General features: G+C 32.6%; 3 protein-coding genes across 12 annotated transcripts; all 3 read right to left on the bottom strand.

Moving 5' to 3' along the window:
• Nucleotides 1–2,668: 2,668 nt before the first annotated feature.
• LOC116028557 (cysteine-rich receptor-like protein kinase 26) lies at nt 2,669–9,072 on the bottom strand. 3 transcript variants are annotated; one of them, XM_031270297.1, is made up of 8 exons: nt 8,471–9,072; nt 8,174–8,284; nt 4,348–4,497; nt 4,135–4,244; nt 3,786–3,996; nt 3,463–3,700; nt 3,213–3,360; nt 2,669–3,125 (listed from the first exon to the last, which is right to left on the bottom strand). In XM_031270297.1, the coding sequence occupies exons 1-8, from the start codon at nt 8,937–8,939 to the stop codon at nt 2,883–2,885; spliced, it is 1,680 nt and encodes a 559-aa protein (XP_031126157.1). In that variant the 5' UTR covers nt 8,940–9,072; the 3' UTR covers nt 2,669–2,882. The 3 variants fall into 3 exon arrangements, with proteins under 3 accessions (XP_031126157.1, XP_031126155.1, XP_031126156.1); XM_031270295.1 differs by having other exon boundaries at nt 8,174–9,072; XM_031270296.1 differs by having other exon boundaries at nt 4,348–4,491; nt 8,174–9,072.
• Nucleotides 9,073–10,973: 1,901 nt separating this feature from the next.
• On the bottom strand, nt 10,974–15,521 carry LOC116028560 (cysteine-rich receptor-like protein kinase 26). 5 transcript variants are annotated; one of them, XR_004100178.1, is made up of 8 exons: nt 13,393–13,638; nt 13,215–13,252; nt 12,971–13,095; nt 12,649–12,859; nt 12,343–12,568; nt 11,856–11,964; nt 11,510–11,657; nt 11,279–11,418 (listed from the first exon to the last, which is right to left on the bottom strand). XR_004100178.1 is itself a non-coding variant. In XM_031270304.1 (7 exons), the coding sequence occupies exons 1-7, from the start codon at nt 13,521–13,523 to the stop codon at nt 11,149–11,151; spliced, it is 1,152 nt and encodes a 383-aa protein (XP_031126164.1). In that variant the 5' UTR covers nt 13,524–13,638; the 3' UTR covers nt 10,974–11,148. The 5 variants fall into 5 exon arrangements, 2 of the variants coding, with proteins under 2 accessions (XP_031126164.1, XP_031126166.1); XM_031270304.1 differs by lacking the exon at nt 11,856–11,964 and having other exon boundaries at nt 10,974–11,418; nt 11,510–11,660; XM_031270306.1 differs by lacking the exon at nt 11,856–11,964 and having other exon boundaries at nt 11,299–11,429; nt 11,510–11,660.
• A 299-nt stretch (nt 15,522–15,820) lies between these two features.
• Nucleotides 15,821–22,928, bottom strand: LOC116028556 (cysteine-rich receptor-like protein kinase 19). 4 transcript variants are annotated; one of them, XM_031270290.1, is made up of 12 exons: nt 22,723–22,928; nt 21,215–22,261; nt 20,915–21,063; nt 20,321–20,796; nt 20,052–20,202; nt 19,672–19,964; nt 17,781–17,928; nt 17,454–17,664; nt 17,128–17,365; nt 16,641–16,791; nt 16,280–16,553; nt 15,821–16,164 (listed from the first exon to the last, which is right to left on the bottom strand). In XM_031270290.1, exons 2-11 carry the CDS (start codon nt 22,128–22,130, stop codon nt 16,290–16,292), a joined length of 2,997 nt encoding a protein of 998 aa, XP_031126150.1. In that variant the 5' UTR covers nt 22,131–22,261; nt 22,723–22,928; the 3' UTR covers nt 15,821–16,164; nt 16,280–16,289. The 4 variants fall into 4 exon arrangements, with proteins under 4 accessions (XP_031126150.1, XP_031126153.1, XP_031126152.1 ...); XM_031270293.1 differs by having other exon boundaries at nt 17,781–17,856; XM_031270292.1 differs by lacking the exon at nt 22,723–22,928 and having other exon boundaries at nt 21,215–22,480.
• Between the last annotated feature and the right edge of the window lie 340 nt (nt 22,929–23,268).

The raw sequence follows: 23,268 nt of genomic DNA, 5'->3' as shown, positions 1-23,268 counted from the left end.
CCAAGCTGTGTAGGCGGGATTAATTGTAGTGTTAGCAACATCGGAGTACTTCGCCGGAGCTGTAGTAGAGCCCGTGATGTAGCCCAGGAGGTCGAGTCCGATAAGGGTAGACTCGACCTGTTTCTTCCAAATGGGAAAGTTAGAAGATGTAAGCTTAATTGGTAAATGGGTTGGAGCGTGGAGGTGAGTTATGGCAGGGGTGTTGGCAACAGCCATGATAGGGAAGAGAGGAGGGGAAAGAAAAAAAAATTTGTGTTTTTCTCGTTAGAGTGTAGGCTGTGATACCATAATAGAATGCAAAGAGTTGTAATTTATTCAACATGAGTACAAGGCTTTATATAGATTACAGAGCCTTGAAATAAGGTGTGGTTATACCTGACCATAAGACTAGGCAAAGGAGAAAATATTAAGGAATAATATTAACCACAAATATATAATAAAGAGCATAATACTAAGTCTTCACATCCTTTAGGTGTTCTGCTTGGGGTTTATTTGGTTCAACCATTATTGTTGAATGAGTTATTGTGGATAAAGAAATCCCTAGTCTAAGAAAAAAGATTAAATAAATTAATAAAAATTTGAAAATTTAAAATAATATATATTCCAAAGATATTAAAATGTAGTTTCTCGCTTCAATTTGCTGGGTAATGGGTTATTTGAGTACTTTCATTGTCAACAAATCCCCCAAGTAGTTAATATGATTGGTTTCAAACTATTCTTTTTTATTTTTTTCATGGTATTAAAGAAATACATATGTATCATTTTTTGGTGTAACTACTAATTTATTTAATTCAATAAGAGTAAAATAGAGCGATTCCGCTTCAATTTGTTGGGTTATTTGAGTACTCTCTTTGTCAACCAATCCCCAAGTAGTTAATATAATTAGTTTCAAATTATTTAAAAAAAAATTTCATAGTATTAATAAAATACTTGGTAAATAAATATATAGCATTATTTTGTACTATAACTTTGATATTTAATTACAAGATATTGTAAAAATAAGATAATAGACAATGTCATGATATCAATTGATAAATTTTAATGTAAAGAATCTTTGCATGAGAGAAAATAAAGACAATATAACTAATGGAATTATTTCTCTTATTTAATTTAATTTTTTGATAATGAATAATTTTTTCAAATAAAGGTATTGTAGACACATAATTCTAAATTAAAGAAATACATATGTATCATTTTTGTTGTAGCTATTAATTTATTTAATTTAATAAGAGTAAATAGAGTGAGAAACTTAATTATGTCAAATTTGATTGAGTTGGGGTTCGAACCTAAGATCTTTCTTATAGAAATTAATGGGTAAGTTAAAAGTTAACGGAATATTAACGGAGAAGATAATATTTAACGGAAAACTTAACGGATAATCATAAAAGTAAGGTTAAATTAGGTAATCTCTATTAATAATATTAATCTGAATTATCTTAACCATCTATTTGATTAAATAATTCATCTGAACCATCCATTTGATTAAATAATTTGACCGCCATTTTTTCTACCCATTTTAGGCCTAACTCTGTTTGGCTCTTATTAATATAGTAGATAAGATTAGTCCAAAAGCATCACTCAATTAATTAAATAATATATGAATCCTTTGTCTGCAATTATCTTAAAAAAATTAATATGTAATGTGATTTATGTAATTATATTATTATTAAAATAAATATAGGACAAAAAGATAAATAATTTAATTGGAATTATTATACAAATAAATCTAACTATTCATTTTAGCTTAATTATCATAATAATTATTATGCAATTATTATTAGACAATTATACTAATATAGTAATATGTGTGCTATTATACTTTACACCTTAAGTATAGTCCTTTTCACCATATCACCTTTACTTTTTTTTTTTTCATCCTCCTCCATATCTGAATGAATAAATTATAATTATTATAAAAAAATTAACAACCCATATTCAATTTTAATTATACTAATATCTGTGTAATTATTAACTTAATTAACATAATAATTGATATTTTATTCTCCATACTTTTCGAGAAAAAAATATATAACTATATGGATTCCCTATGTTACATTCGTATCGCAATAGTTTTATGGTACACTATGGTTCAATAGCGTCTAAGCCAATTACATTACGGTTGTGGTATTACTATTGTTAGTTGTTACCATCAACATTAAATATTGCTACGCACAGAAAGTTCATTATTTGTATATTATATGTTAATTATTTGAACACATACAAATTCATACAGAGTATGGAATAGATTGAATGTTAATTATTTGAACATGTACAAAATTGAAAATGGGAGAAGTAAGTATCTACTACGATCGCAATGAAGAATAAGAAGCTAAGAAGAAAATTCTTAAAGCAAAGAAGAAAACAAAAGTTTGGATTGTTAACAAGAGTTAAAACGTTGTTTAATAAAAGAAATGAACAAAATGAAATTATTGTAATGCTTGGTCTATACAATTATGTAGATCATTCAAACTGAAATTGGTTCAAATATTTTTTTAATATAAAGAGATTTGAGTCTATACTAATTATTTTTAATAATTTATTTTCCTAACTAAACAATAAAATTAATATTTCAAATATTTTTTATTAAATTTAAATTTAATTCATTTTCACAAACCAAACCTACTTGGAAACAACAAGTGCATAAAAGGTAAAATTGCTGAACAACCTCTAAACTTATTTCAAACTTTTTATAATTAAATAATATATTTGGGACAAATTTTGAAATAAATTATTTGAAACAGATACAATCACCACTCATTCTGAAACGGATTTAAAAATAAAATATTATTTGCCATCACTCCATCAGGTCTCAATCTCATTGGCAATTTGGTTGCCATATGCTCACCCAATGAAATTTTCTTCTTCTTAAACTGCCTCAGAGCCTATGAATTGGCACTGCCTTGAGTAAAAAATCCAGGGTCCAAAGGCTCTGGAGGGTTCACAGATGAGATACGACTTAGCATTTGAAGAACTTGAGACATTTTTGGTCTATCTACTGCACTTTCTTGAACACACAACAACGCCAGATGGATGCATCTCTTTATCTCATGCATTGGACTTGATGGACGTTTCAATATCGAATCTATCACATTTAAAACAGACCCTTTTTTCCAATGTGTCCAAACCTATAACAACATTCACAAGCTATTTATGTCAATTAAAGTTGTAAGAACATTCACAAGCTATTTATGTCAAGTCGACAAAATACTTACATCGAATAAAAGGTCTCTTGTGAATTCTCCATATTGAATGGTATTTCTCTGTCCACTTATAATTTCTAAAACTAACACTCCGAAACTATATACATCAGACTTTTCTGAAAATTTTCCATAACGTGCATATTCCGGTGCCACATATCCGCTGAAATGTCAAGTGGCAATAAATGTTTCACCCATTTGAGTAAGTTGACTAATCAAATTACTTTTCAATGTAAATAGATTTAGTTGAGTATGGAGTACTTACTAGGCTCCCACCAATGTATTTGTAGAGCCTTGGGTTTGGTTTAAAGCAAACAACCTAGCCATCCCAAAGTCTGCAATTTTTGGATTTAAATCTTCGTCTATGAGAATGTTATTAGCTTTGAGATCACGATGAATAATGCGATGGCGAGAGTCTTCGTGTAGATAAACAAGCCCTCTAGCAATATTTTCTATAATTTTGTAGCGTCTCTCCCAATTCAAGTATCCACGTTTCACAGGATCTGCATGTCAACATTTAATTAAAAAGATATGATTTTAAAAAATTACTAAACCAAAGTGAAAAACAAGTTTGATGAGAGATACTACCAAATAAAATGTCATCAAGGCCGCCATTGGGAACAAATTCGTATACAAGAATCATTTCTCCTTCTTCTTGGCAATAACCGAACAACTTCACCAAATTCTTGTGTTGAAGCTTAGCTATTAATTCCACTTCATTTTTAAATTCAAGATTACCTTGCCTTGAACTTTTAGACAGCCTCTTCACAGCAATTAACTTACCGTTTTGAAGTTTACCCTGAATTATTATTTCCGAATTAATATAAATAATATTGAGTTTTTTTTAATCCAAATAATATTAAGTTATAGAGAAATAAAATTGTATTAAATTACAACTACTACTAACCATACATATTATAATTAATTCCAGATTTACCTTATATACAATACCAAAATCTCCTTCTCCAATCTTATTTGCTTCTGAGAAATTGTCTGTTGCATTTTGTAGGGTACTCAATTCAAAATTCATAGAAGGCTCCACAACACCTAGAGAACAAAAGTCACCTTTGAGTTTGAGATTCAACTCAAACATTATAAAGTCAAGGGTATGAACAATTGGGTTACAATTTAAAATCTAATTGGAACTTACTGCCCCCACAGAGAAGCCACTCCGTATTGCTATTGGGGGCCTTCCTTTTCTTCAATTTTTTATAGATGACAAAGATGCATATAACAATCCCGATAAGATCCGCAGCAATGCAAACAACAATAATGACGGTTTGATTATTACCATCTGGCCCTTCAGCAAAAACAAAATCTTTGGATTATTCGCAGATAAGAAAGCAAAAACTTGTGTGAGACCGTCTCACCATGAGACAGGTCGGGTCGGGTCGGGTCAAGATGCAAATGTAACACTTATATGCACAAATGTCATACTTATATGCTCAAATGTAATACTAATTAGGAATAAAATTTTTGTTACTTATTAGGGTAAATGTAATACTTTTAAGGAAAAATACAATACTTTTACATTTCGATTTAAAAGTATTACATTTTTCCTCAAAAGTATTATATTTGCCCTTATAAGTGAGAGGTACTTGTCAACATTACTTATTATGAAAAATGTATTACTTTTTCTCTTATAAGTAACAAAAATTGTATTTTTGATTAGTGTTATATTTGAACATATAAGTGTGAGATTTGCACATATAAGTATGACATTTGCATGGCGCTTTGACCCGATCCGACCCGTCTCACGAATAAGGATCCGTGAGACGGTCTCACACAAGTGTGACCCAGATAAGAAATGTATTGTTAAGATGTAAGATGATGTCAAATTTGTCAGATTGTTTTTATAAGAAATTTACAATCTGAATAACTTGAAATTTTTAGTATATAAAAAATAATTATTTGATATACTAACCAACAAATGCAATCAAATCAGAACTTTTGATATTTTTAGTATGTCGAATAATTATTTTACATACTAAAAATCTCAAAAGTTTAGTTTGATTGCATTTGTTGCTTAGTAAATAAAATAAAAAATTGTTAGGATAGTGTGTTGCACACGCCTGAAGACAATGATCAAATATTTCGTTGTTTGTGCTACGTTTTAAGTTTATTATACGATAGTCATGTTCCTTACAAGTCATACTAAAGTTATTAAATACTTTTAGAATTGAAGAACCTTGAAATAAGAGGGTAAGAAGTGAAATATAATATCGTGAGAGTGGTTTTGATATAATAAAGAGAATAAAATGTAAATTTTCTATTTTACCCCTCAAATTTTAAATATTTTTAAAATTTCTCATCAAATTTAACCACTAGGGACCAAATGCGCCATTTCGTTTATAACTGAGGGACTAAACTCGGATACGGCTATAACTCAGGGATTGAATCCTTACTTTGGGTATATCTCAGGGACCAAAGATGTCATTTTCCCTTAATTATATGAATAAGTATTTTGTGAGACACTTATATTCTTTTGTGGAGATCTGCAATTCTTTTTTTAACTAAAATATATTAGAGTATTTTTTTAATTAGTTTGGTTGGTATAAGTGACCATCTACTTGATCACATTTTTAAAAGAAGTCAAAAGTTCAAAACCTTTTCTAGTATGAAAAAATCAATATAACTAGCACTTTACCTTTTAATTTGGTCTGATCTAACATAATTCTGTATAAAACATCTTAAAGCTATGATTCCTATGAATAGGAAAAAGAGAAAATATCATTTTTAGTCCCTCAACTATAATATATGTATCAATTTTGGTCCTTGACTATTCAAAATTTCAAATTAGGTGCATAACTATTCAATTTGTATCACATTTGGTCCTTGACTATTAAAATTTTCAAATTAGGTGCATGACAATTCATTTTGTATCACATTTAGTCCTGCTGTTAAATTTTCCGGCCAACTTTCCGGCGAAGTCACCGGTGACCGACTAGTTTATTTAATTTTTATTTTAAAAATTATGGTAATACTCCGTAACTTTTAAATACAAAAAACTTTAAAATAAAAAAATAATAATTAAAAAAATAGAAAACGTCGGGCAACCCTGATGACTTCGCCCGAAATTTGGCCGGAAAATTTAACGGCAGGACCAAATGTGATACAAAATGAATAGGCATGCACCTAATTTGAAAATGTTAATANTTGTTACTTATTAGGGTAAATGTAATACTTTTAAGGAAAAATACAATACTTTTACATTTCGATTTAAAAGTATTACATTTTTCCTCAAAAGTATTATATTTGCCCTTATAAGTGAGAGGTACTTGTCAACATTACTTATTATGAAAAATGTATTACTTTTTCTCTTATAAGTAACAAAAATTGTATTTTTGATTAGTGTTATATTTGAACATATAAGTGTGAGATTTGCACATATAAGTATGACATTTGCATGGCGCTTTGACCCGATCCGACCCGTCTCACGAATAAGGATCCGTGAGACGGTCTCACACAAGTGTGACCCAGATAAGAAATGTATTGTTAAGATGTAAGATGATGTCAAATTTGTCAGATTGTTTTTATAAGAAATTTACAATCTGAATAACTTGAAATTTTTAGTATATAAAAAATAATTATTTGATATACTAACCAACAAATGCAATCAAATCAGAACTTTTGATATTTTTAGTATGTCGAATAATTATTTTACATACTAAAAATCTCAAAAGTTTAGTTTGATTGCATTTGTTGCTTAGTAAATAAAATAAAAAATTGTTAGGATAGTGTGTTGCACACGCCTGAAGACAATGATCAAATATTTCGTTGTTTGTGCTACGTTTTAAGTTTATTATACGATAGTCATGTTCCTTACAAGTCATACTAAAGTTATTAAATACTTTTAGAATTGAAGAACCTTGAAATAAGAGGGTAAGAAGTGAAATATAATATCGTGAGAGTGGTTTTGATATAATAAAGAGAATAAAATGTAAATTTTCTATTTTACCCCTCAAATTTTAAATATTTTTAAAATTTCTCATCAAATTTAACCACTAGGGACCAAATGCGCCATTTCGTTTATAACTGAGGGACTAAACTCGGATACGGCTATAACTCAGGGATTGAATCCTTACTTTGGGTATATCTCAGGGACCAAAGATGTCATTTTCCCTTAATTATATGAATAAGTATTTTGTGAGACACTTATATTCTTTTGTGGAGATCTGCAATTCTTTTTTTAACTAAAATATATTAGAGTATTTTTTTAATTAGTTTGGTTGGTATAAGTGACCATCTACTTGATCACATTTTTAAAAGAAGTCAAAAGTTCAAAACCTTTTCTAGTATGAAAAAATCAATATAACTAGCACTTTACCTTTTAATTTGGTCTGATCTAACATAATTCTGTATAAAACATCTTAAAGCTATGATTCCTATGAATAGGAAAAAGAGAAAATATCATTTTTAGTCCCTCAACTATAATATATGTATCAATTTTGGTCCTTGACTATTCAAAATTTCAAATTAGGTGCATAACTATTCAATTTGTATCACATTTGGTCCTTGACTATTAAAATTTTCAAATTAGGTGCATGACAATTCATTTTGTATCACATTTAGTCCTGCTGTTAAATTTTCCGGCCAACTTTCCGGCGAAGTCACCGGTGACCGACTAGTTTATTTAATTTTTATTTTAAAAATTATGGTAATACTCCGTAACTTTTAAATACAAAAAACTTTAAAATAAAAAAATAATAATTAAAAAAATAGAAAACGTCGGGCAACCCTGATGACTTCGCCCGAAATTTGGCCGGAAAATTTAACGGCAGGACCAAATGTGATACAAAATGAATAGGCATGCACCTAATTTGAAAATGTTAATAGTCAAGGACCAGAAGTGATACAAATTGAATAGTCATGAACCTAATTTGAAAATTTTAATAGTCAAAGACCAAAATTGATACATGTATTATAGTTGAGGGACTAAAAATGATATTTTCTCTAGGAAAAATAGAGAATGTTACCTGGTGGAGGTCCAATCAAAGTATGATTGTAGAAGCGTTTAGTCTCAAAGCGAAAATTGCAGCTAGGGCTTACTACTCTCCCCCCTTTCTTGCCTTTGCATTCTTCACATCCTGCGTAAAATTCGAATGCAGAAGTCAAACAATCAAAGCAAATTGGAGCAGCCAAATCAGGGGAGCACTGCACAGCTGCAAATATGGTCCGGAAGTCCGGTCCTTTCGTATAATTTGCCGCAAACTTGCGTAAGGGGAAACCATTTGCAGCACGGCCCCGTAGATCTTCCAGCAAATTTTGTAAACCTTGATTGAACTGTTCTGGGATGGAGGAATTATATGGATTCGCTAAGTATATCTCAGGAAAGCTTGACCAGGAACCCAGGGTGGAAACGTTGGAGTAATGGATCATGCACTCGTCGTGCCCTCCGAATGCCTCCTTCTGATTGGGACACCACTGCACCGTCTTCCCACCTGCATCCTCAACGCAACTACGACATATGTCCGCCTCAACGTCACCTCTGCACAGCGCCACGGCGCTCACCCTGTCGGGATTATCGCCCATGGAAACATTGGAGAATCCATAGTCGTTGAGGTTAGACGAGAGGTTCGAAAGAACTGTGTTAAGGTTGGTGTGGTATGTGCTGTTTTGTGTGTAATTTTTTTCACTTGCTCCGCATTGTGAGTACCAGAAGAGATCATCATCAGGCTGTACTGTTGATAACAGGATGATACAAGAAAGGTATAGGAAAACCATACATTTCTGGAAATCCATAATGGCTAACTTCGATCAAACTCAGAGAAAGTATATGAGATCTTGCTCACAGACCAGTTATACAAACAAGTTTAATAAATACTTATAGCATTCAATTGATCTTGCTAAGTTAAAGATTAAAGGAGAGATTAAGTTCATTTCTTACTATTAACAATATTTTTAATTCTAATACAAAATTACAAAGACATTTAAATAAACTTTGAGTGGAGGTACAAATTAAATAGCAATGACCGATTATACGCGTTGGCCCACCTGAGGCCAATTCATATAACACGGTATCCCTTGACATAGGAAAAGAACATGCAGGTCCACAGGCTTCATTTTTCTTAAGATTTGGTAACCAATCCGTTTCATGGAATCCATAAAAGATTTTTACCGAAGACTTCGGATGGATAACACTGGAAAGAAAATGATGTCTCGGGACCGGCGGACATGTCGAGCAGCTTTAGCAGAAGGTTGGCAGGATCATAACTACACAGGAAATTGCTTTGGACTTTTCATTCCCAGCTAAAACGTAGCCAAGAAGGCTCACCAAATTCCTGTGTGAAAACATGGCCATTAAAACCTCCTTCTTTTTAAATTCTAGATTACTTGGACTTCTCTTAAATTTTTAGACAACTTAACCTCTTCACAACAACTTGCTTTCCATCTTCAAGTGTATTCTGAAGGGTAATGAAATCATACTCCATAGACTCCACAATACTAATTTCTTCCAGATCAGCTTCACGTAGAAACCCAGAACAATCTTTAGAGATTCAACACACAGTTATTAGGAACTCGTATAGTGATATGAATCTTAATGAACAATAATGCCGGGCGTATTTACAATTAGGCTTCAATTTAAAGTAGTATTGGAGTTTACAGTTTGCATAATATTTGGGCTTCCTTTTCTTCATTTTTCTTAAGATTTGGAAACCAATCCGTTTCATGGAATCCATAAAAGACTTAACTCAAGATTAGGATAACACTGGAAAAAAGAAAATTAATTATGAAAGTCTTAATTAGAAAAATACTCCGTAATTAATTTGCAATAGCCTAAATGAAAAACAGCGAAACAAATTAATAGTAGCTAGGAAAGAAAATGATATAATGTCATTAATGCCTTTCACTACTTTACTGGAACCAGCAGACTACCTCGCAAATCTTGGTCAGAGTCAACGTGGGGAACCACTATTTTAGATAATCCACCGGTTGGGTTTCTTGAGCTGCTGGATCGAGATGCTCATAGTATTACTACTAGACTTTGTTAATCTTTTGGGACCTTAGGTCCCTTTCCTCACCAAAAAAGAATTGACCGGCTGTTTACGCGCTTTGTGTTGAATGTGGGCCCACCAATAATACTTCTTCTCATCTTCTCAACAAATTCTTAAATTTTGTTTAATAAATACCGTTGTAAAAAAGGTATATGTTAAAATTTTGAGATAGAAAATTGCTTTTTAGATTTTATAACTATATTGGGGTATCCAAGACTTTAAAAATTAACCATTAGTACCTTAACTATTCAATTTTTATCCATCTAAATATCTAACCATTTGTCGCCAGAATCTTTTAATCCATTTTAATTTGTTTAATTCGGAGGCAATACGGTATTGTCCCGAATTAAACAAATTAAAAGATTTTGACAACAATTGGCCGGATGGACGAAAATTGACAGTGACAGTGTGAAGATTATGTCCAAAATGTGCAGATTTCTTGTGTGCATTGATATTTGGCGCCTTGAGTTATCGTCATTTATATTCTCTCAAATATTCTGTCAGACTGGTGTAAGGGGCTTTGGAATTGAGATTGTATCTTATGGAATAAGATGTAAATGACTAAATGTCAAATACGGTTGACGTTGAAGTAGTACAGTGATGCTAGGGACTAGGAAGCTAAGTATGGAGAAATCTCATTTAATTTATTACTAGCGCGCTTTCATTTCAAACGTGGTCCTTGTTTTTGGATTCTGAAAAATGGCAAAATGATACTAAAAAGACTACTTATCCAAATTTAAAATGTGGTGTGAGTGAATCGTATTCAAGCAAGAAAATAAAATGTAAAAATGGATCTGAATTATCCCCAACACACACACACACACATCAGAATTCGAAAACAATACAACACCAAAATTATATCAATAATCGCAATAAGCAAGGGCGATATGTCAGTGTGTATGTGCTTGGATTGATAAGTTTTGTATCATTTCGGAAGCAATTTGGGATACTCATCATCACCACTTATTGAATGAAGCCTCTAAATCATCTGAACTTACATTGCTATCACTAAAATATAGAGGGATTGAGGGTATTGGAAGGCTCATAGATAAGTTACTTAACATTTGAAGAACTTCACCCATTGTTGGTCTATCTTCAACCTTTTCTTGAACACACAGCAAAGCAACTTGTATGCATTTAATTATATCATCCACTGGACTTGATATGCCTCTCAACATTGGATCTATCACATTTGAAGAAGTCCCCTTTGTCCATTGTTTCCAAGCCTGTAACAACACTAGTCACATGCTATTTATGATAATTATATATATTCAATTTCTTACTCCTATGCATCTCCATAAGAATATTCATACTTACATAACTTGAAAAGTGTTCTGTAGATTCTTCATTTCGTAAATTGAACCATTTTTGTCCACTTATAATTTCAAGGACTAACACTCCAAAACTATATACGTCGCATTTAACAGAAAGCTCACTAGTTGATATATATTCGGGTGCCACATATCTGCTGCGATGTGAAATAGATAAACATGTTAGGTTAAAAATGAAATATTGATCTAATAAAAGGGTACATGAGTCTATATTTATGATAGTCTTAATTCCAGCGAAGGTTCCTTATGATTGCTACAATTTTAAATTTAGTCTTAGACCATCAATTTTGCTATTTAACATCGAGACTATTATATTTTGAATACTTGTGGACCTTCAGTTGAGTCCATATTTTAGGCTGCGGCAGCTGCACATCCTCGTTCCCCATCATCAAAACCACCAACGCCACCGTCGCTGATCGGGGGCTTTCTGAACACACAACACTGTTGCCGATGGGAAAAGACAAAAATCGGCACAAGAACCGCCCAGGAAATCAAAAAATAAAAATAAAAATTAAAAAGATGAAAATGTCCTTACCTAAAATAGGAACTCACTAGAAAAGTTAGAAAGAACCGTGTACACAATATGATAGTCCGTTAAATGAGAAAAAATGATAGTCTAAGACTAAATTAAAAATTGTCAATACAAGAGACCTCCGCTGAAATAATTAACTCATGACATTATAGATAAAGCTAAAAATGAACTAAATATCAACAAATATAGCAACTTGATAACATGGTTATCTTCAACATGTTATTCCAATAATATAAGTTGACTAATCAAATTACTTTGCAATGCATCAAATTAGATTAAATATTTACCTCACATGATCACCACAGTGAGGTTTGTCTAAAGTAAACAATAATGCAATGCCAAAGTCAGCAATTTTTGGGTTTAAATCTGCATCTAAAAGAATGTTACTAGCTTTAACATCGCAATGAACAATGCGAAGACGAGAATCTTCGTGTAGATAAACAAGTCCTTTGGCAATGCCTTCTATTATTTTGTAGCGTCTCCCCCAATTCAAATATCCACATTTAACTGGATCTGCATGCCAACATTTAACTAAAAACATGTGGTTTCAAATTTCTAAATCAAATTGGAAGTCCAGTTTAATAAATATTTACCAAATAAAAATCCGTAAAGGTTGCCATTGGAAAAAAATTCATAGACAAGAATCATTTCTCCCCCTTCTTGGCAGTAACCAAGTAGCCTCACCAAATTCTTGTGCTGAAGTCTACCAATTAATTTCACTTCATTTTTAAATTCTAGACCACCCTTCACTGTATTTTTGGATAACCATGTCACAACAAATTCTAGTCCATTTTCAAGTTTTCCCTGGATTATCCCAGAATTAAAATAAATAACACTGAGTTAGGAAATCGTAAATTTTATTAAATTGTAACTATTAATTACGGTACGTAGTAATACGATTAATGTTAAATTTACCTTGTATACTGGTCCAAATCGTCCTATTCCTAGCTTGTTTGCTTCAGAAAAGTTATTTGTTCCATTTTGTATGGTAATCAATTCATATTGACTAATTTCAACACTCGAACTAGATTCTTCCACAGCTTCGATCACATAGAAACCAAGAACGATGTTTTAAGAATCTACTCATTATTTGTCAAAAAAAAAAAAAAAAAAAGAATCTACTCATTAGGTTGCAAGTTAAAGTCTTCATGATACTTACTCTTCGCATAGCTTCTGGCCTTCTGCTTCTGCATTTTCCTAAAGATGAAAAAAGAAAAAAGAAAAAAAAAACCCTCAAACTAGATGTTACAATGGTGATGACTCTTGAAATTATATTGCAAACAAGATGTTACAAAATGTGCTTTTAATGATCAGTTTGGTATTACTTTGGATGCTACCTGTGATATTGATCACTAATTGACTTCGCATTTTTAGTAAACTGGCTTGAAGCCTCTGAACTGATGCTGCCATGAATAAAAAGTCCAGGGGCTAGGGGTTCTGGAAGACTTATAGATAAGTCATTTAGCATTTGAAGAACCCTTCAACCATTTTTGGCCTATCTGCGACACTTTCTTGAACACACAGCAAGGCAATGTGGATGCATTTTGTTATCTCGTGCACTGGACTTGATATACCTCTTAGCATTGGATCTATCACATTTGAAGCAGACCCACCTTTCAAATGTGTCCAAGCCTGTAAGAACACTTCAAGTTATTTATGTCAATTAATTGTGTTATTCAATTGGATGTTGATACTGATATTCATACTCACATAGCTTAAAAGGTTATTTATAGATTCCTGAAAACTGACAAACTTTTGTCCACTTATAATTTCAAGGACTAACACTCCAAAACTATATACATCTGTTTTGATAGAGATTTCACCCTGCAACACATACTCTGGTACTATATATCTGTTGCAACATGAAGTGTATAAATGTGTTAATTACTCTAGTAAGTTTAACCATATTATTATGGGATGCATCATCTTCAAACTGCAAACTCAATTAATTTAGTAAGGAATATTTACCTGGTTCCCACGATTGTGCTTGTAGAGCCATGGGTTTTGTCTAAAGCAAACAGTCTGGCCATGCCAAAGTCTGTAATTTTTGGATTGAAGTCTTCATCTAGTAGAATATTACTAGCTTTGAGATTGCAATGTATAATGCGAAGACGAGAACCTTCGTGTAAATAAATAAGTCCTCTCGCAATACATTCTATTATTTTGTAACGTCTCTCCCAATCCAAACATCGACGTTTTACCGGGTCTACATGTCAATATTTAACCAAAAAAAAAAAAAAGGTATGGTCTCAAATTCTCAAACAAAAGTGAAAGACATGTTTGGGATCAATTACCGAACAAAATGTTGTGAAGGCTGCCATTTGGAGCAAATTCATACACGAGAAGCATATCTTTTCCTTCCTGGCAGTAACCAAGCAGCCTCACCAAATTCCTGTGTTGAAGTGTGGCTATCAAAGCCACTTCATTTTTAAATTCTAAACTACATTCACTTAAATCTTTGAACAACCTTTTCACAACAACTTTTGGCCCGTCTTCAAATATACCCTGAATTATTCGAGGTTAATATTAAAACGAAATCAATTACTTGGTTATAGAAAGGCAAAATTGTATTATATCATATTATCATAAATGTTTTTTATTCTTCAAGCAAAGAAATCTGTTGTAGATGTTTTTGAACTCTTCATATGCATGCTACAATCAGTACAATGTACAAAATTGTCTTTTTAATCGGCTTAAATATGGCAGAAAGAAATGAGGTTTATTAAATTGGCAGCTTTTTGGAAAATAAAAAAATAAAAATTGAAGAAATCCATCATTCTGCAGTGAGTTGCAGAAAGAAAAAATTGCAGCATGCATGCATCATGTTAATTGTTAAGGTAAATGCTAAATAAATTTACCTTATATATCACACCAAAACCTCCTTCTCCTATCTTCTTTGCATTGGAGAAGTTATTTGTTGCGATCTGAATCGTAATGAAATCATATTCCACAGGCTCCAAAGCACTAATTTCACCAACAAAAGTAGTTTTTTCCAGAGCTAATTTACATTAGAAACAAACCAAGAACCATTTTTTGAGATTCAACTCATTAGTTGGAATACAATTAATCACAGCTCATCACAAGGTGATATGAGAACCTCATAATAAACTAAAATTAAAGTGAAGCATATTAACAAATAACAAATAGGTTGCAATTTGAAGTCTGACTGGAACTTACTTTTGTTGGCATAGCATTTGGCCATCCTTTTCTTCATTTTCTTAAAGATTTTGAAACCAATCCATTTCAGGGAATCCATGACTTAACTCAAGATTAGAAGAACAGTGGATCGGAACACAAGAAAAATAATTAAGTTGTTTGCAAGGATTCAAATTCCTTGATGGAGCTGCAACCTCGATCAGTCACCCAGTCAAGTCAGGCTCAGCTCAAAGTCGGATTACCAATTAAATTCCTTGGCGGAAAAATGATGTAAATATCAAATACAGAGGTTTGACAGGATCCAAATTCCTTAGCTTGCGTAAAATTAAAATGATGTAAAAGTCAAATACTAAACTACACAAGAAACTCCATGGATATTTCTTGTTGAACTTCGATCTTGTCCTTGCTAGCTATTTACAAGTCTCATTTTCATATTACTGTTGATGTTGAACTAGTAATATGAATATATGATGGAGCTAGAAATCTATATATATATATATATATATATATATATATATATAAATTTGTGTGAGACCGTTCAGGGATCTTTATCCATGAGAGGAATCAGGTCAAGATGAAATGTAATACTTATACTAACAAATTCAATACTAAATCATAAATAAAGTGATGCTACTACTATATATGATGATGGGTAAATCAAACATTATTTGTTGCTACTACTATACTATATTAGATGGTACCATGCAGAAGACCGAGAGGACTACAAAGCACGAGAACTGCAGACACTGTTTTTTTTTTTGAAAACAACTGCAGACACTGTTGATCTGCCTATAACATTATTTACACTGCAAAACCATGTTTATGTATTTTATTATTTCCTCCACTGGACTTGTCTACTCCTCAGCATGAAATCTGATCTATTACATGTATGCGTATTCTTCCTTTCGGAAAAATGTGCTCTTCAAGCATACTTGTGAATTCCAAGGCGAATGCTGCGAAAATAAAAATATATCTGATTTACCAAGAATGCGCATGCATTATTTTGATCAGTTGTTCAATTGGTATCAATTTGGAAACTATATATCTGGGAATCTGGGATATACTCACCATCACCAATTTACATTTCATTGATTATATTGAATCTTGACCTGAGGCTGCTATCATTAAAAAATCCAGGGGCGGAGGGTACTGGACAGTTTAGAGATAAGTTACTTAGCATTTGAAGAACTCTATCCATTGTTGGTCTATCTTCAACTTTTTCTTGAACACACAACAATGCGATGTGGATGCATTTCATTATATCCGGCACAGGACTTGATATACCTCTCAACATTGGATCTATTACATTCGAAGAAGACCCATTTTTCCAATGTGTCCAAGCCTGCAACAACACTCACATGCTATTTATGACAATTAAATTTGTCACTCATATGCATGTTGAATTGGTAAGATATTCATATATACTTACGTAGCTTGGAAGGTATTTTATTGATTCTCCATTTTGAAAATTGATACGTCTTTGTCCACTAATAATTTCCAGGACTAACACTCCAAAACTATATACGTCTGATTTAGCAGAAAATTGACCATGCCATGCATATTCGGGTGCCATATATCCACTATAATGTTAAGTAAAGTTGCCACCCATTGAAAGGCCAGGAGTAAGTTGAGAACAATATAATAGCAGAAAAAGACAATTAATGTAAACCTAGTCAAATTGAAAACTTAAAATATTGATCTAATTAATAAAAAAACATGCAATAAAAAGATTAGATATTTATAATGCTATAAATAATCTAGAAATCAACGTACGAAATCTCAACAAATATAACAGCATTTGATAATGGTTATCTTCAACATGTTACTCCAATAAGTTGACTAATCAAAATACTTTGGGATGCATCATAATTCATATTCTACCTTTAAATTAAATTAGTTCAGTAAGGAGTACTTACTAGGTTCCAGCAATTCGATCGGTAGAGCCGTCGGTTTCATCTAAATCAAACAACCAAGCCATGCTAAAGTTTGAAATTTTTGGGTTTAAATTTACATCTAATAAAATGTTGCTAGCTTTGAGATCTCGATGAATAATGCGAAGGCAAGAGTCTTCATGCAAATAAACAAGCCCTCTAGCAATGCTTGTTATAATTTTGTAACGCCTGCCCCAATTCAAATATCCACATTTTATAGGATCTGCATATATATCAACATATAATTACTTGAAAAGATATAGTTTCAAACTCCTAATCAAAATTGATAGACGAGTTTAATAAATATTTACCAAATAAAAATTGATCAAGACCACCATTAGAAACAAATTCATATACAAGAAGCATTTCCTTTCCTTCTTGACAGAAACCAAGCAGCCTCACAAAATTATTATGTTGAAGTTTGGCCAATAAAGCCACCTCATTTTTAAATTCTTGCATGCCTTGCCATGAATTATCAAGAAACCTTTTTACAGTAACTTCCTCGCCGTTCTCAAATTTACCCTGAATTATTTCCAAATAAATATAAAAAATAAAGTAGTTATTGAGTAATAGAAAAATAAATTTTGTTCAAATCATAAATGTTAGTGACATTATTTTAAAGTTAATACTAGATTTACCTTGTATACGGGACCCAAAATTCCTATTCCAACTTTGTTTGCCTCTGAGAAGTTATCCGTTGCATTTTGAATGGTACTGAAATCATATTTAAGAGACTCCACATCACTATTCTCCACATAGCTTTTAGTCTTCCTCTTGTGCATTTTTCTTAAGACGATAAAAATGAAAATAACAATCATATAATGATGAGTCCGCGGCAATTGAAACTACAATAGTAATTATGACTATTGAAGTTTTATTACACACTACTAAAAACTAAAAACCATATGCAGATTAAGTTGCCCGAATAATAAGGTTAAAGTTTTTCTCTGGAAATGTCTGCATCGTTACACAAGTATAATAAAATAAAGTTGTGTCTTCAATATTAGCTATAACTTTTAGCATAGTGGTAAGTGCTTGATCCTAATAATTGCGTCTGTGAGAAATTTTGCCTGAGAAAATTTAAGGATTGAGTTGTGGCATTTTTAATAAACATTTTTCTACAAAAGGGTTTTGAAAAATATTTTAGATTTGTTCAGTAGTTTTAGTGTGAACAACTACTCTAATATCACCTATTGGTTTCGAGGCAAAAAAAAGTTTAGATAGCGAGAAAGGATTTTTAGAAATTAAAAAAAAAATTAGAGAAATTACGCAACAAAAAAAAAGTTTAAATTCTCAAAAAAAAAAAGTCTTAAGATTCCCATGCCTTAAATTCTGTTTTCGTTTTTTTTTTTTTTTTCAAAAAAAAAAAGATTCCCATGCCTTAAATGAGTTTTATAGTTGTAAATAAAATGTGTACGTGTGTAAACGTTAAGCTCAACAAAAGTGTAAAGAGATAAGGGTAGGGAGATTGTATCAACAATTTTAATAGTGGTACGGTTCAAGTTAAACCTACTGTATATTTTTCCGTAACACAAGAGGCGTCACTAGTATTGACTAAATACGAGTGAATCTATAGTCTTTCACGCTACACTTTCAAATGACAATCCTTTGAACGACTTCCAAAACAACGTTGTGCGTTCTTCACTACCTAACTGCCTTTTTTAAGGGTTATCCACCAAGTCATCTTGAGAGAAGTTTGCTAAAGTCCTTGAGACAAGGAAGGTTAGTCTGAAAGACTAAATTGAACAAAATCTAAAATATCCTTAAATCATTAGAGCGTTAGGAATGGTTGGGTACTCACTGACTTAGCTCTTAAAAGAATTCTTAGCTTTTTTAATCTCTTAACTTTGTAATTTCTTCACACTTCAAGAGAAACTCTTTTATATAGAGTTGAAGATCATGAAAATTTTGAATGTTTGAAATCTTTCAGTTGACACCTTCTAAAATGGTAGGTGCCCAAAAAGTTGTCATTTATTCAATTTTTACAACACAGTATTAACTAGTGGGCAAAAACCATTTCATTTTAGGTGAAAGAAATGTTTCTAATTCGTGTAGGTCCAAAAGACATGTTTGTTTGTTGTCAAAATATATCTAATTGTCAGGTATCCTTAGAGAGTGTGTCCAACAGTTCTTATCAGGAGAAAAAAAAAAAAAAAAAACAACAATCGTCGTACTAATCGTAAGTCTACTGGTAGAACTTGGAATTGCTGCGAAAAGGTTTGTCGAGTCCTAACTAAGTACTTCTAAAGATTCCAGTAAATTAATATCAGAAGACCTAAACTTATGAATTAAGTGTCATTTTTACCCTTGGTTCTTTAGGGTTTTGATGACTTTCCATCCATTTTAAATAGAGAAGTAATGGCAGGAACGAAAATTGCCACTTCAGCCATATACAAGAAACCAAATATAGACACAACAATAATTGAGGCATTGAATTTGTATAGTATAGTCCAAGGACCAAAAATGTCATTTACCCCAAAAACAATATAAAAGTGAGAACGATAACAATGAGTAAGCACAAGATGTTACCTGTAATATTGATCACTAATTGGCATCTGATATTTTGTAAACTGGCTCGAAACTTGCGAACTAATGCTGCCATTAAAAAAAATTCCAGGGGCTTGGGGTACTGGAAGGCTCATAGATAAGTTACTAAGCATTTGAAGAGCTTCAACCATTTTGGGTCTATCTGCATCATTTTCTTGAACACACAATAAGGCAATATGAATGCAATTTGTTATCTCATGCACCGGACTTGATGTACCCCTCAACATTGGATCTATCACATTTAAAGCAGACCCACCTATCCAATGTGTCCAAGCCTGTAAGAATGCTTGCAAGCTATTTATGTCAATTAAATTTGTTACTCGATCTTATGCACATATATATTCATATATTTAATTACTTACATAGCTTAGAAGGTTTTTCATAGATTTTCCATTTTGAAAACTGGCAATCTTTTGCCTGCTTATGATTTCCAAAACTAACACTCCAAAACTATATACATCTGATTTAACAGAAAGTTGTCCATATAATGCATACTCCGGTGCCATATATCCACTGCAATGAGAAGTTTTTAAATGTGTTGCTCAAGTAAGTTGACTTATCAAATTAATTACTTTGTGATACATATCATCTTCCACCTGTAAATTAAATTAGTTTAGTAAGGAGTACTCACTTGGTTCCCATGATACTAGTTGTGGAGCAATGGGTTTTGTGTAAAGCAAACAATCTGGCAATACCAAAGTCTGCAATTTTTGGGTTCAAATATGCATCTAGCAAAATGTTATTAGCATGGAGATTGCGATGGATAATGGGAAGACGAGAGTCTTCATGCAGATAAACAAGCCCTCTTGCAATGCCTAGTATGATTTTGTAGCGTTTCTCCCAATTCAAAGGTCCATGTTCAAACCAAAGTGAAAGACGTGCTTGAGGATTACTACCAAATAAAATGCTGTCAAGATTGCCATTGGGAACGAATTCATAGACAAGAATAATTTTTGTTTCTTCGTGGCAATAACCAAGCAGCCTCACCAAATTCCTGTGTTGAAGCCTCGTCATTAAAGCCACCTCGTTTTTAAATTCTAGATAACCTTGTCTTGAATTATCAGATAGCCTCTTCACAGCAACTAATTGTCCGTCTTCAAGTTTACCCTGAATTATTATAGAATTAATGTGAATAATATAATATTGAGCTATAGAAAAATAAAATTTTATAAAATTGTAACTGTTACTTAGTAAATGTATGTAATAATGTTAATGTTAGAGTTACCTTGTATACAGGTCCAAAGCGTCCTTCTCCTACCTTGTTCGCTTTAGAGAAATTATTTGTTGCATTTTGGATGACAATCAATTCATATTGTAGATGAGACTCAACAGGACTCATTTCAACACTCGGACCAGATTCTTCCACAGCTTCGCCTAGAAACCAACAATGATATGATGTTTTGAGATTCAACTCATTAGTTGGTAATTCTTAGCTTGCTCATATATGTATATTCATTGATAGCTGAGTCTTTTTAAAGTCAAGTGTATTGACAATTAGGTTATTTAAAGTGTTATTGAAACTTACTCTCGGCGTAGCTTTTGGCTTTGGCCTGCCTTTTCTGCATTAGGAAATGGAAATTACTGAAAATAGTAATAATGATAAGACCCGTGGCCGCCGCAGTTGAAACTCCGATAATAATGATGACTGTTCGAAGTGATATAGGTGGCGAGGGAGGTTCTTTAACTGACATTGCACCAATGAAACTGGTATTCTCATAGCGAAAAAAGCAGCTGGGACACAGTATACTTGCCCCTGTCCTGTTGTTAATACCTTCCGGCATTTTCCATAGAGTGAAAGCAGTGTTTAAGCAATCAGTGCAATCTTGAACAGATAAACCAGGGGTGCACTGCACATATGCATATATGGTCTGCTGGTCTGGTCCACTCATATTATCAGCTGCATACTTGAGGAACGGACCGCCGTCAGCGGCTTGTGTTGTTAGGGAGTCTACCAGGGTTGTCAAATCTTGACTGAACTGATCAGATTGTTGGAGAATGATGCTACTACTATATTGTTCGATAATAGGACCGCTGTTCAAGGAACCTATGATGGATTTATCGGAGTAATATATACTGCAGATGTTGTACCATTGGAATGCCTCCTTCTGATAGGGACACGACTGTAAAATCTTCTCAGCATTATCACTAACACAGCTACGACATTCATTCAGTTCAGCATCCCCTCTGCATAGTACAATAGCGCTAGCCCTCTCAATGTCTTTCCCAACGGAACCGGTATAGAATCCATATTCATTTACATTTTTTGACAGAGAAGACAAGAGTATGTTAAGGTTCTTGCTGTATGTGCTGCTCTGAGTGTACCTCCCTCTGGCTCCACATTCATGGAGTTCAGTATTAGGATCTATATCCGCTATGGTGATGGAAATTAGATGCTGCAAACTCAAGAAGATATGGAAAGCAATCCATTTTTGCAAATCCATGACTTACTCAGGATTGAAGTTCTTATTTCAGGTAACACATATATACAGAAGAATAAAACCGATCCGAGACAATAATCTCAATTGAGTTGATGGGATAGTTAGTTGGCTTGATAACCAATTCCAAGTTCGACCTTCAAGTAACATATATACAGGAAGAATACAAAATTTTATTTAAAAAAATTAGTGAAAAAGAGCTTGAAATTATTATAACACTAGGGAAACCACAACCGTTAAGGCCTAGGCTGCTTCGGCTAATAAGAGTAGATATTTATTTTTCTTCTTGAACTAGTAATTCTCAAATCTCAATAAAAATTTCAGTTATTACTAACATCTTGATTACTAACGAAATCCTTAAAAGTAATTAAAAAATTCACAGAAGAATATATAAATATATGTAGGAAGAAATAATTATAAGAAACCATTTTCAAAAAAAAAAAAAAATTTATAAGAAACCAATAGTAATGCTAAAACCTCTAAATCTAAAAGGAATTACTAATATAATATAATATATTATAATAAATATGAAGCAACTAGAAAAGAGAAAATAATTAACTTGCAACATCCAAAATGAAAAACCAAAAGAAATTGATACCAGGGAAAGAAAATCATGTAGCTTTAGTGTTGTCGCGGCACGGACAAACGCACAGGCAGAGCACCATCTACAGTTCAGAAAATCAAATTCCTTGAGCTGCCACTGCAGGTAAAGCTCAAAGCCGGATCGTCCAACTTGGGAGCTAACTGAATATATATGCCTCAGAAGCTTCCCTCCGCGAAAAATTGCGTGAAAATGAGGTAAAATGTTTCTGCAGAAGGAGGCCATCGTCCGAAACAAAAATCCCCCAATGTTTGTGGTAGAAATCGAGCCCCACACAATAATGCTCTTGAAAACAAGTCTTGAGTGTGACTTTTCTGAAAGGTTTTGTCTAATAAGGAGATGAAAGGTTTTGTCCAATAAAAGTCCAAACCTGTCATTTTCATTTGGGAGACAAACCATTTGTGGTACAAACAACTGTAGGAAGACATTTGGGATTTCTGCTGCATTGATGGTCTGCAGCTATTTAAGGACCTCAACCTCTCACTGCTCAAACATTCAGTCTCATACACCATCCAGAGAGTATAGAGTAAAAGTGAGGGAAAA

Source organism: Ipomoea triloba, chromosome 9 (genome assembly GCF_003576645.1).
Source record: "Ipomoea triloba cultivar NCNSP0323 chromosome 9, ASM357664v1".
NCBI classification, from domain to species: Eukaryota; Viridiplantae; Streptophyta; class Magnoliopsida; order Solanales; family Convolvulaceae; genus Ipomoea; species Ipomoea triloba.
Note: the sequence above shows the minus strand (reverse complement) of the source record. Positions and strands in the feature narration are given on the sequence as shown.

Bases quoted from the DNA above. Each gene is read 5' to 3' on its own strand.
- LOC116028557 (XM_031270295.1), bottom strand. From the start codon at position 8,939: ATGGATTTCCAGAAATGTATGGTTTTCCTATACCTTTCTTGTATCATC. The intron at 4,498-8,173 runs GTAACATTCTCT...TTTTTGCTGAAG, and splicing joins TTTGATTGGACCTCCACCAG to GGCCAGATGGTAATAATCAA. The intron at 3,361-3,462 runs GTAAGTACTCCA...TTGACATTTCAG, and splicing joins AATACATTGGTGGGAGCCTA to CGGATATGTGGCACCGGAAT.
- LOC116028560 (XM_031270304.1), bottom strand. From the start codon at position 13,523: ATGCTAAATGACTTATCTATAAGTCTTCCAGAACCCCTAGCCCCTGGA. The intron at 13,253-13,392 runs GTAGCATCCAAA...TTTCATCTTTAG, and splicing joins ATTAGTGATCAATATCACAG to GAAAATGCAGAAGCAGAAGG. The intron at 11,419-11,509 runs GTAAGTATGAAT...GTGTTGTTACAG, and splicing joins CAGAACACTTTTCAAGTTAT to GCTTGGAAACAATGGACAAA.
- LOC116028556 (XM_031270290.1), bottom strand. From the start codon at position 22,130: ATGGATTTGCAAAAATGGATTGCTTTCCATATCTTCTTGAGTTTGCAG. The intron at 19,965-20,051 runs GTAAGTAATTAA...GCATTCTTACAG, and splicing joins TGAAAAACCTTCTAAGCTAT to GCTTGGACACATTGGATAGG. The intron at 17,929-19,671 runs GTAACATCTTGT...TATCGTCTTAAG, and splicing joins ATTAGTGATCAATATTACAG to AAAAATGCACAAGAGGAAGA.